The sequence below is a fragment of the Protopterus annectens genome, chromosome 5.part0, assembly GCF_019279795.1.
Source record: "Protopterus annectens isolate FY-2018-M chromosome 5.part0, PAN1.0, whole genome shotgun sequence".
Lineage (NCBI taxonomy): Eukaryota > Metazoa > Chordata > Ceratodontiformes > Protopteridae > Protopterus > Protopterus annectens.
The window spans coordinates 925,128,040-925,140,083 of record NC_056735.1 but is presented as its reverse complement, the minus strand read 5'-3'; the positions used below and the strand labels follow the sequence as shown (position 1 = coordinate 925,140,083).

At 38.2% G+C, this 12,044-nt stretch overlaps 1 protein-coding gene across 1 annotated transcript in view; it reads left to right on the top strand.

Annotated features, from left to right (window-relative positions):
• PGR (progesterone receptor) overlaps positions 1–9,304 on the top strand; it is a 1,418,053-nt gene extending 1,408,749 nt beyond the window's left edge. Inside the window, exon 9 of the mRNA XM_044072709.1 lies at positions 8,928–9,304. Coding sequence (XP_043928644.1) covers positions 8,928–8,964 — 37 coding nt within the window. The 3' untranslated portion in view covers positions 8,965–9,304. The remainder of the gene's footprint in view (positions 1–8,927) is intronic.
• The last annotated feature ends 2,740 nt before the right edge of the window (positions 9,305–12,044 follow it).

The window sequence follows — 12,044 nt, the reverse complement described above, 5'->3', positions numbered from 1 at the left end:
GAAGTAAGAATAGCACTAAGGAAAATGAAGTCAGGGATAGCAGCAGGCTCATATGAGGTCACAGCAGATATGATAAAGATGCTAGGTGACATAGGAGAGAAATGGCTCCAGGGGGTGCTCATTAGAGAGAAAGGCATATCCCAGCTGACTGGAAAATAAGTACTAGTGCCAGTGCACATGAACAAAAGGGACATCCAGAACTGTCGGCAGTATAGAGGCATCAAACTCTTGTCACATTGCCTAAAAGTTCTGAAGAGGGTGATTGATAAATGAATATGCAGAGTAGTAGAATGTAAGATGGGAAATGAGCAGTTGGGATTCAGATCAGGATGCTGCACAACTGACCTGATGTTTGCAGTGAGACAGATAGTTGAGAAGAAGCTAGAGATGAGGAAAGAGTCCAAATGGGCATTCTTAGACTTGGAGAAAGCATTTGACAAGGTCCCAAGAAAGTTGACTTGGGCAGTACTGTGGTGGTTTGAAGTCCCACAAACATTGGTAGAATTAGTGCAGGCTATGTACAAGGACACACTGACTCAATTACGAACAGTGTTTGGCCTCACAAAGGGGTTCCCAGTGGGAGTAGGTGTGCACCAGGGTTCAGCTCTGAGTTCACTGCTGTTTATATTGGTGATGGACTACATTAGTAAACAGGTTGGAGGAGACAGACTAACAAAGTTGCTGTATGCAGACGATGTGACATTACAGGTAGACTCTGAACAAGAACTTAAGCAAAAGATACGGGAATGGAATGCAAAACTGAAGGCACATTGGATGAAACTTAGCACAGATAAGACAGTGGTAATGGCAGCAAATTGAGGAAATCAGAATAAGCTGAGAATTGAGATAGAAGGAAATATAGTGGAACAGGTAAATAACTTGTATCTGAGAGAGGTGGTTGAAGAGAAGGGAAGCCTGAATGAAGAGGTCAAAACTAGAATAAGAGGGTCTGCAGCCAATTGGAAGAGAGTCTCAAGTGTAGTCTATAACAGGATAATGCCAAAGAAGGTGAAAAGTAAGGTTGTATGGTGCAGAAACCTGTGCAGTAAAGACAAAGCAGATGAAGAAGCTAGAGGTGGATGGAAATGAATTGCCTTAGAAGGGTGGTAGGGTGCACACTGTGGGACAGATGAAGAAATGACATAAGAGCAGAAGCCAAAGTAGCTCTAATTGCAGAAAAGATCAAAGAGAGCAGATTATGGTGGTTTGGACACGTGCAGAAAAGCAGAAGACAATCTTTTGAAATTGATTTGGGACAGACAGGAAGAAGGTAAAAAGAAACAAGGATGTCAAGCAAAGAGGTGGATGGATTGTGTGAAAGAAGATCTGTGACAGTCAGGCATGAGTGTTGGAGAAGGTAGGAATGTGGCACTGAATTGTGACAGATGGAGGCAATTAACACAATACCCCGACCCTATGTAAAAAATGGGATAAAGGGGGCTGATGATGATGATTTTTTAAATCACAACCAGACATATCAGATGTATGTACACAGTCAATAAATTGACTATAACTGATGGGTACAAAAACTGCCTGTGCATAAATATTGTACCGGGGTAATTCAGAATTCTTGTAGTCTACTTCTGTTTTATCATGTTTTATGACAAAATATAAGCTAATAAATCAATAAATTATTTTGTTTTGATGCACAGTAATAACATATATTCCTTATACCTAATCTGAAATAATTCTAACTTTAGAAGTCCAGCGTGCACAGGAGGGCATGGGGTAATAGGTGTTTGGGGGAGTTATTTAGGGGCTCCACCAGAATTGTTCCAGTTGGGCCCCTTAGTTGCTAAGGCTGGCCATGATTATGTTGTCATTTTTCTCTGAGTTGATAATGGCAGGCTGTGCACAATCAGGCTCGTTAAATGTAGAGAGACATTTTGGATATTGTGAATATGTTTATTTGTTAGTTATTTGTAGATAGTATTCTTTATTTACTTGATTGAGCAGTACATGGGTCTCTAGAGTTGGGGATAGGACTCTTGTGTACTTGGTAAAGTTCAACTCTTTGGCTGCATTTGTTTTCCTGTTTCACTACAAACTGTATAATACCGTGTTTGTCGACATTGGTCAACTTATATTTCAAACTGCTTATATTGTCACGTAGCTTAATATTGTTTCTTAGAATCTAAAAAGACATTCAAAATTCTTCCAAGCACAAATTATGTTTTCATCTACTTTTCAAATCAAAGAACATTTATTCAAGAGTCACATATGTTGGCAGAACAAGGATCTGTGATTTCTAAGAAGTAGATTAATTCATACATCCACTAAGTAAAGAAAATAAAAAACCCTTGTTGTTGTTGTCTTTCGGCTTTTCCCGGTTAGGGGTCTCCACAGTGGAACTCTAGTCCGCTAATGATTGGCAGTAGATTTTCACGAACGCCGAGGTGCCAGCTCAACGTTTAACCTTCAATGAAGGCACGCCCATTTACACATGTCTTTCAAACGCCCACCCAACCGCGAGGAGGACATGCAGACACCACACAGAAGGCACTCCCCGCACTCCAGCCGAAAATCGAACGGGAGAACCTCTTGCTGTGCGGCAACAACGCTAACGCTGCACCACCGCATAAAAAACACTAATATAGCAAAATTAGTAAAAAAAAAAAAAAAATTCTGTTAACTTAGTTGTTGAAGTCTTTGACTATGATCCAGAAATGGTGAATTAGACAAGGCTGTCAAATGTCCTGATTTGGCTGAGACATCTGGATTTAAACAGAAAATCAAAGCTTTGCCACATCATCCTGATTTGCATTCTGCCAGTCTCAAAGTCCCATTTCTGTCTGCCCCACCCACAAGCTGGATCTGACAGAAAGATAACTGACCCACTCAAAATTATTTCAGCATTTATTTTTTTCTTTCTAAGATGCAGGGAATAGAACTTATTTGAGGTGCTGTTTCAACATGGTGCTAGACCTGTTCAATCTTTGGAGCTGCAGCTAAGATGCCATAGAAACAACACATCTGCCCAGTGTCACAGTACTTCCCGTTTTACCACAGACCTGATGCTTTCTCTTCTTTTGTGTTGTTGCAGTAATGGTTGCATGATACTAAATGGAAAAACAGGAAACATTCTCATACACGTCTTAATGATAGTGGCAGTTTTTAAAGAATTATTTCAGAAGTTGTTACTTTAATATATATTTGATTAAGAGTTTCCTGTTTTGAAACTAAAAGTAACACATTTTTTTTTATTGCTTAGGCGTGGAGTACAGCAGTTGTGTAAATGAACAGCAAATAAGAGAAATGACAGATGACTTTATGTTGTCATTGCCAAACACTTGTCTTTACTAGACTATGCATACATTTTATTACCGGATATTAAAATACAAAATGATCTAGGCAAAATAGTGCTGTCTGACAGCCTGGTAACCAATAAATGATACATGGGGGCAGGGGGTTGCATGGTTTACAAGTATGTAGCCTACAGTTGCCACACATTATGATGTAATTTTATATTTCAAAACCTACTGTTCCCAAAAGGAAAGACATATCTCACAGTACTCCCAAACATATTTACATTTAAGGGCATATAAAATAGTTGTTATTCCACAGGCCACTAATCATTGGAGTAATTGATTCCATTGTATATTGCACCTCTGTTTGCAAGTTTCATGATATATCACGTTGTTTTACACACGTCACACAATGGAAAAAATTCTAACATGCAAATCCTACTAGCCATATTTTTGGGAGTAGTATGGACTGCCTTAGCTAAGAAAAAAAGAGAAAGCAGGGGAAGTACAATGTTGTTGTAGAAATGGATTTTAGAAGATTTGAGCTAGCCTATTTTGGAATTATTTAAACAAGTTAAAGGGAGAGAGTTAAGAAAATCAGTATTACACACAGGAGCTGTTGAGGTGAGAAAAATAAATTATTTTTAACACTTTTCTCTGTTTACACCAATAATCTAGCCTCTGCCACCAAACATGGCACACTCATCCAATACGCAGATGACTCAACCATCATCTGCTCAGCCCAGTCCCTACCCAAACTGCAAAAAGTCACACAGGAAGCCTTTTCCTCTGTTGAAACATGGTTATCCGATGCCCAATTAATACTCAACCCAAACAAAACTAAACTACTCATCTTCCAACCCACCAAACATACTCAAAACAACTCTCACTTTAACATCACAGCAAAAGACAACACCACTATATGCCCAACTGAACACACCAAATTGCTAGGAGTGGAAATAGACAATAAACTAAAATTTGACATTCACATATCCATGACCATAAAAAAGTCCACAAAAAACTAGGAGCATTATACAGAAATAAACAATTTCTCACCAAAGCAGCAAAGATTTCAATAGCAAATTCCCGCCTTATCTCCACCCTACTTTATGCCTCTCCAGTATATACCAACCTAAGGTAATGTGATCTAAACAAGCTAGAGACCTGCTACAACAAAATCACCAAATTCGCCACAGGGGCATCCTGCCCTAGTCACCACTGTCTCTCACTTGCTGAATTGGGCTGGCTTGAACTCCCTCACCTCCTTCAGTGGTATCAGCTCTCACTTGCCCACGAACTAGTAAACCATCCACTAAATGTCCCATCCCTCCAGAATCTACTCCAACCATATCGCACCACCAGACCACTAAGATCCAGCAACAAAAATCACTTGCAGATCACTAAAGCCAATAACTCTGCTGGTGAAGCACTATTCTCTTGCACCATAGCCAAATTATGGAACTCACTTCCACCCACAATTACCTCCGTACCATCATGCACCAACTTCAAAACTTTATTAAAAGCACCTAAAACATGCTGGCTATGCCCTTGCAACTCCCACTCTAATATCATCCACCCCATCCAACTACTACCTTTCTTTCACCTCCACTAACTACCTTGATGATAGCAAGCTCAGATGCTCATAAGCCTAGTACTTATTATACAGCAGGAACTTCTCATTGTTACATTTGTTAATGCCTGTTATGTACTTCACAGATAAAGATTCTAGTTGTCTACTGATGTACTATGTTTTTCATCTGTAAATATGTTGTAAGTAATTTCTATGTTAAATTGTTAATCACTATGTAATCCAATGTAACTACTGTCTGTTTATTTTACTGTGGAGCTTTTCTCCCCGGGCCTCCGCTGAAAATGGACCCACGTCCAGTCGGACACTCCCGGTCAACAAATTTAAATAAATAAATAAAAATTTCAGAATGATTTACATAGTAAAGTCAGGGGATAAATGTTAAGATCAGAGCTCCATATCAAACTGAGTAGATCCAGTCAAGGTTTGTAGATTAGGAGGTGCCCTAGGAAGGTTGAGGTATGTCAGAAAGGAAGAGCTTTTAATACACATATATCAACATGAAGATAACTGAAGAACTCCCTTTATCAAGGCATTGTGGGAGATATGAATATTCTCCTATAAATTGAGTTTGAGCACACAATGACATGAATGTACTGAGAATGAAACATATTTATAGGGGTGTGCATATTAACATATTACCCAGGTTGCCTTAATACAGTGATTTTTGCAGACAGATCTATTGCCTGTTTCACTTGGCTCTCTGGTTGTGTCATGTATGCATCTGCAGGCCAGGGGCTTTTTTCCTGTTTTGGTTCTACTTTTACATTTCTATTTTTTTTTTATGCTACCTCCCCACAATGCAAGTGCTACTTCATTAATTTTGCTGATAGTTATGAAGAGAGCGAAAGCCATGAAGTGTTGCTAGAGTTTGAGCAGATGAGGTAACAGTATTGTTGCTGCATATTTGTGAATGCATGTGCTGACGCATTTTTTTTGACTAAGTAGGATATGTATGTATGAAGTACTTCCTTTCCGTTCTCGGGCATTTCTGGTTTGAGTCTTTGTATGTCTACAATGGGACTTTCACACAAGTGTGAGAGCTGAAACTATTTTTTTATGACTTGTTTTTATGGCTGCTCAAATGCTTTACAGACAACAAAAATGTTGTGTTAGATGTTCCTCTCTTTGGCCTTTAGTGTCTGAATGGATAAAAGTGCTAACACAGCATTTCTGCTGTGTCTGTGATTCATATAGATTATTGAATTGACTTTAAACTGCTGATTCCCTGCATACTTCTTATTTTATTTTATATTTTTAGAATAGAATCTTAGATGCTTTTTTAAAGAGCAGTCCCCTACAGGAATTTTGAGTATATGAGGAACACTACAACTCTATGCATTTTTATCATAATTGTTGTGTTTTATAGATTGATAGCATCTGCTCAACCTGGGACATGTTTGATTTCAAAGTAATAATTCCAAGAATACTGCATATGCCATTATGTCTGTTTGACTATATTATTAATTACAATTGACAGAGGGGATTTCTTAATTGAACTAAGGAAGTTGACATTTTAAGTAATTCTTAATTAAGAACTTTAGCCAGGATTTGAAAATAGGCCTTGCTGTGAGTGGTAAGGTTGTGGGAAAAGGGCCTGTCGCACAATCATAGAAATCGGAGATGCAGAGATTCATTAGCTGTAATGAGAAAAAACTTCATTATCTACTAATCTGCATGCTTCTGAATTGCTCACACATTACCACAAGAGCAAACAGATCCTTTTATGATGTTCTTGTTGTAATCACTGCTGATGGCCAATGCATCATGTTAGCGCAATCACTCCATCATTCATTCCCCACACAAAAGCATAAAGCTTAATGCACAGAAGCAGACACACATACATGGGCAGACCACTATCCTTCTTATCTGCCCCTGCATTTACACGTTGTACCTGATATTGCCTCTTATTTTTCTCCATTATTAATAATTCATGAAAGATTGCGGTCATTAAAGCCAGTCATTAGTTTCATTCCTCTAAAATTCTGAAAATGAATTGTGATGCAAGACCTAATGCTCTGTTAACTCTTTAAGTGGATTAGAGTTTTTTATATATATATATATATATATATATATATATATACACATTTTTAAAACAACTCCCTGATGTCATCTATTGTTACCCCCACCTTTGTCCAAACATCTTGAGCGTGACCCTCATACATCACAGACCATTACAGTCAATCAGTAATGCCAGACATTAGCATTTCTTACTTCTTTTTGTTCAGTAAATACATCTGGTCACAAGACATGTTGCTCTGTTAACATTTTAAGTAGATTAGAGTAATATGTAGTAATACTCCCTGTATATACTATTCACATCAACATGATTGATGTAAATGCAGTATACAGACCCTTGATGGCCTTTCACAAAAACTTTCACTGTGGTCAAATCACTATATAAAATACTGCAGTAATATGACACTTTAACGTACAATGGGACTGCATATCTTCATAAAGCTGCAAAGAAATGCAGACCATTCAACACAATCTCCAATGCTCAAAATTATATCACAGGTTTAAAGAACCTGTTAGAAGAACCATCAGCAAACACATAAGTCTGGGTCACAAATGGAAAATGTATGTTTCCACAGCTGTCAACAGTCAGCTGTAGACAGTTAGTTCCTTCATTCCAACAAGCAGTACAGAAACACGGTATGCCAGAGGAGCATCTGATTACACATTTTGCCACAGTTAGCTCAAGATTGTTGTTCCCTTGTTCCTCCTAAAACAATGTAGGAAGTAGAACAAACAATCCACTGATCAGAGTGGAGAACGCCACAATGAAAAACAAACCCACTCTGTGCTGCTGCCTCAAGAAAAGTCCACAGGCATGAAATGATTCAAAGGTATTGGTAAAAAAACACAGGTTTCTGTGAAAGGAAAAAAAATGTTATTTACTAACCAAGATTCTTCCCAAGTTACAAAATAGTAGCCCCGTGTTTCAATTCAGGTTTTATAGATACATTATCATTAATGCCTGGGGTTACCGTGGCATTAGGTCTCCATTGCCACCTCATTTCTGCTCTCTCCAAGTTGTTTTTACAGTTTCACAGAAACACAAAAATTCATTTATTTTTCAACAAGTTTCTACAGGGTTAACAGGATTCAAACCTTAATTGGTTAATTGTTTGTATAAAACAGGGAGTGGGTTTTAGCAAACACAGATATGAAGAAGTCCTAGAGCAGGACGAAAGTGCTTGACTGTGTTGGGTACACCACAGTTGTATTTTTGCCTGATTTATTTGGATTTTATGCTACTTGACTGTCGAGTATTAAACCTGTGTTTTTTACCAATGTAGGAAGTAGACACCTTTTTCTTCCTATAGATTCAGTCTCTGCAGTTTATTTTTTCTTGTTTCCTTTCCTCTAATTCAAAAAGTACTTTGCTAAGCAAAATAGAGGTAAAGACAACCTGATTCTCAAGGATCTTTGCCCCATTGTAGTACCTTACTAATGTGTCCTGACCTTAATTCTAATTCTGGCCCTGCCACCTGTTCAAACTGTACACGTTGCCTTAAGAAAGGCTTTTTTTTAATACTAACACTGCACAAGATACACACACAAACACAAACACAAACACACACACACACACATACACCACTGAATCTTTCCCCTTCCCTAGCCCTTAATCTAACCCAAACCCACAGTCAAAGGCACACACTCCCACCACCAAATGCCAAAACGTTTGCCCTTTTGTTGTGTGCACCACTTGACTGTATGTGAACTCGAAACAAAGAGGACTTGTTCAACTATGCATACATTTCATTCTGTTCACCAAAATGAACATTTGACTTAGCGAAGGTAGACCATATGTTTGTACATATACTTAGCACATCACTAGGAGAAGTGCATTCTGCTCAATTAACTGAAACTCAAAAATACGTATTCCGTCTATCTTATAGAGCAGTGCAAGTTTTTTTTTTCCATTTAATTATTTTGTATTGATTTGTAAGTGTACTTCTCTATGTTTTATTAAGAAAATTATACATAGCTGCATATTTATCTCTGTTTAACACTTTTTTATAATACAGGCCTTGTTCTCTGAGGCACATGCTTTAGGCCCTTATACTCATATTTTTTTGTTCCTGCAGGTATATGCAATCCACAGTTGAAATCAAGGAGCTGTAGTACAGTGAATGAAGAAATCTGATTGTGGCAGCTATACATCCTCCTAAAACAGCTATTCATCAGCTTCAGTAATGCATCATACATCGGCCTCTGCGGCACCACTCTGTGAGGTTCTCTACACTGTCATATTATGCTTGTCTTATGGAATGTAATATACTTTCAGAGCACAGATATTGTGGCCATTTCATTTTCTGAGTATCACTGCTTAAATAAAAATTAAAGTAAAATTCTGTGTTGTACAGCTTTGATTTAAAAAAACACAATGTTATGTACTGTAGTGTAACAACAACTTTGTTTAAGAATAAAGAGCACCTAATAAACTCATATTTAAAATACTGCACACTGCAGACTCCAGAGAATGGTTATATGTACCTCCAGAGAATGGTTATATGTAATTGTGAAAGCATTCTGTCTGAAATACTCAGATTTTCCCAGCACAGATAAAACATATACAGACAAACATGCACATGCACTTCTAATTTATCATGCCCCATGCGCGATAATTTATTGATCCATCATTACTCACTCCGTTAATGGTATCTAATATGTAGAGATACTCGCTCGAAGGCAGCACTTATAAAATATATTAATAAGTAAAGTATGAAACAGAAAGAGAGGTAAGGGGCATACCTCTCAACCTCTTAGTGCAAGAAATCTGAACAAAACCTAAAATAACCGGGGAACAAAGGCCTACAAATAAGGACAGATTTTAAATATTGCTGTAATAAACTTAGAAAGTTGCTGGATTAACAGGATTTATGTTAGCATGCATATCCTGAAAGACATTAAGCCTGAAACTCAAATGTATGTCATTATTTAATGACTTCAGTCCATAGTGATTTGCCAGTAAACCAAAAATTTTATGAGGAACAGACCAAAAATATGAGAGCTATAGTAAGGGGCGTGTGTGTGTGTTTGGTGTAATAATGCCACAAGGCAAATATGAGTGTACGTACCATTCAAGCTATCATGTTACTAAACACTAGCATACAACCACAAAGTGTCTTATTGACACTACATGATGTTTTATTTTTTATTGTCATTGATGATTCTGTATTTGAAGTAGACTAAGGGAGGAATTAATGCTTCACTGCTATTCAGATAAGGTGATTTCCACTGCTCTACTTTAATATGATTGAAAGTCATGCATGGTTTACATGGTGGCAACTCACATTACATCAAAATATGCATGTCTAAGAATTGCTTACCCAAGCATTTTAAACAGCTACTAAGGTGAGTACCCCATGTACCTGCACTGACTCAGGCTAAATGTATTTGTTGAACATGTTTTTTGGCATCAATGCACTATTATAAAACTCAAAACTACCTTCTGCCCATGTCCTCATAAATATATAATATAAATATGCTACCTTTTAAATGCTAAATTTGATATCGTGCAGGATCCTAGATAACCAGCCACTGAGATGCACAAGCTGCTTATACAGTTACAAACACTAATATAATGAAGCCTATTCTTATTGTCTCTGTTATGTAGAACGTTCAGTTACTGCTTCTGTCACATTGCAAAGGTAGCTATTGTGTAAATATGCTATTTCATAACTGCATCACTGTGCAATACAAGTCACAGACAAGAGCCCTTATATTTTGCAAGCTATTTATTTTTGTTGCCCAAACAATAATCAGCATACTTTTTACTTTTACCAGCAGTCTGTGCTTTCTCTTTTGTGAAGCTCAAGTCTAGCTATTGTTCTAACATTTACTAAAAGTATTTGGAAGCATTTGTCCATCAGATGCTGTTACATTTCCTTCAACTACAAAATAAGTTCAAACACGAAGTACCATATTCCAAAAGATATTTGGGCATGGCGTGACACACTATGCCAATCATTTACTCCATGCCCAAGTCCATAAGTAAGCGCTTTTCCAGTTCCCATTCAGTTTATGCCAATGCAGAGTCATGGAGACCTATGCCTGATTCCAAAATGCGAATCAGATTTGCATGCTACACTGAGTTAATTCAGTGTTGTAAATATTGAGATTTTCCAATTACAAGGCTAAATTAGTGGAATGCCCACTGAACTCAATGCAAAGGTTCAGCGAAGGCAAAGCTCCACCTTTATGTGGGACTTGGTACTGCAGGCTGTACATGGTGGGAAGCCTTACTGCTTGCAGTAGCAAGTTCCATAAACAGGGATTTCAGGAGCTGGTTAGGGGAACGTGGGTCCACGTGCACACATGACTGAGTGTAGTGCAAGCCATAACAGAATTTCTGTAGGCACAGTTCACAGCATGTATCTTATTAAAAACAGAGTTAAATCTCTGGTTGGATAGTGGTCCCACATGCCAATCTCTTGTCATAGACAAAAGGAATGCAGGGGGCTGTCATGCTTCCATTCACCAGTATCCCCTAGAGGTGGAGCTTTTGAGCTGGATGACCAAATGACCATTCATATCCACCTGTATGCAGATGTGGTACTTCAGGCTGATAGGCAGGTTCCTCTTTGAAGGATCAGGTCTACTGTACAGGTAGAGCTGTAAAGCTAGACAAATTTGGCAAGACTCAGAAGCCTGCAGAGTCCATGTGTAAGTCCATACTATGACAGTCGTAAGTACTGAGATTCATTAACATAGCATGCTCTAGAATTTTGTTACTTGCTCCTTGCATATTCAGACTTTCAAACATTTAGTAACTTGCTGTGGGGTACTAGATTGGGAGTGCCCCACCCTCTCAGGATGATGTCATATCTGGGAGAAGGGTGGATATCTCACTGCAGAGTAGAATGAACAGGAGAAAAATGGTTCTCTGCTTTATTTCTCTGATTTGTTTAGAATCTGGCACACATGGCTAAACATACACATACACACACACACACACACACACACACACACACACACACACACACACCTACCTGCGTGTGTGTGCATGCACACACACACACACCTATGCACATACATTACCAAACAGGCTCCCACCCCAAGCTCTATGTATATACCCATATACAGCTTCTCACACCCACGCATGTATTCTTCCAGTCTCATCTCACCACAGACATGCAGGAAGACATTCTCACATATACACACAATATACAGCACTATTTACCTAGAATGGCAGAGTCATT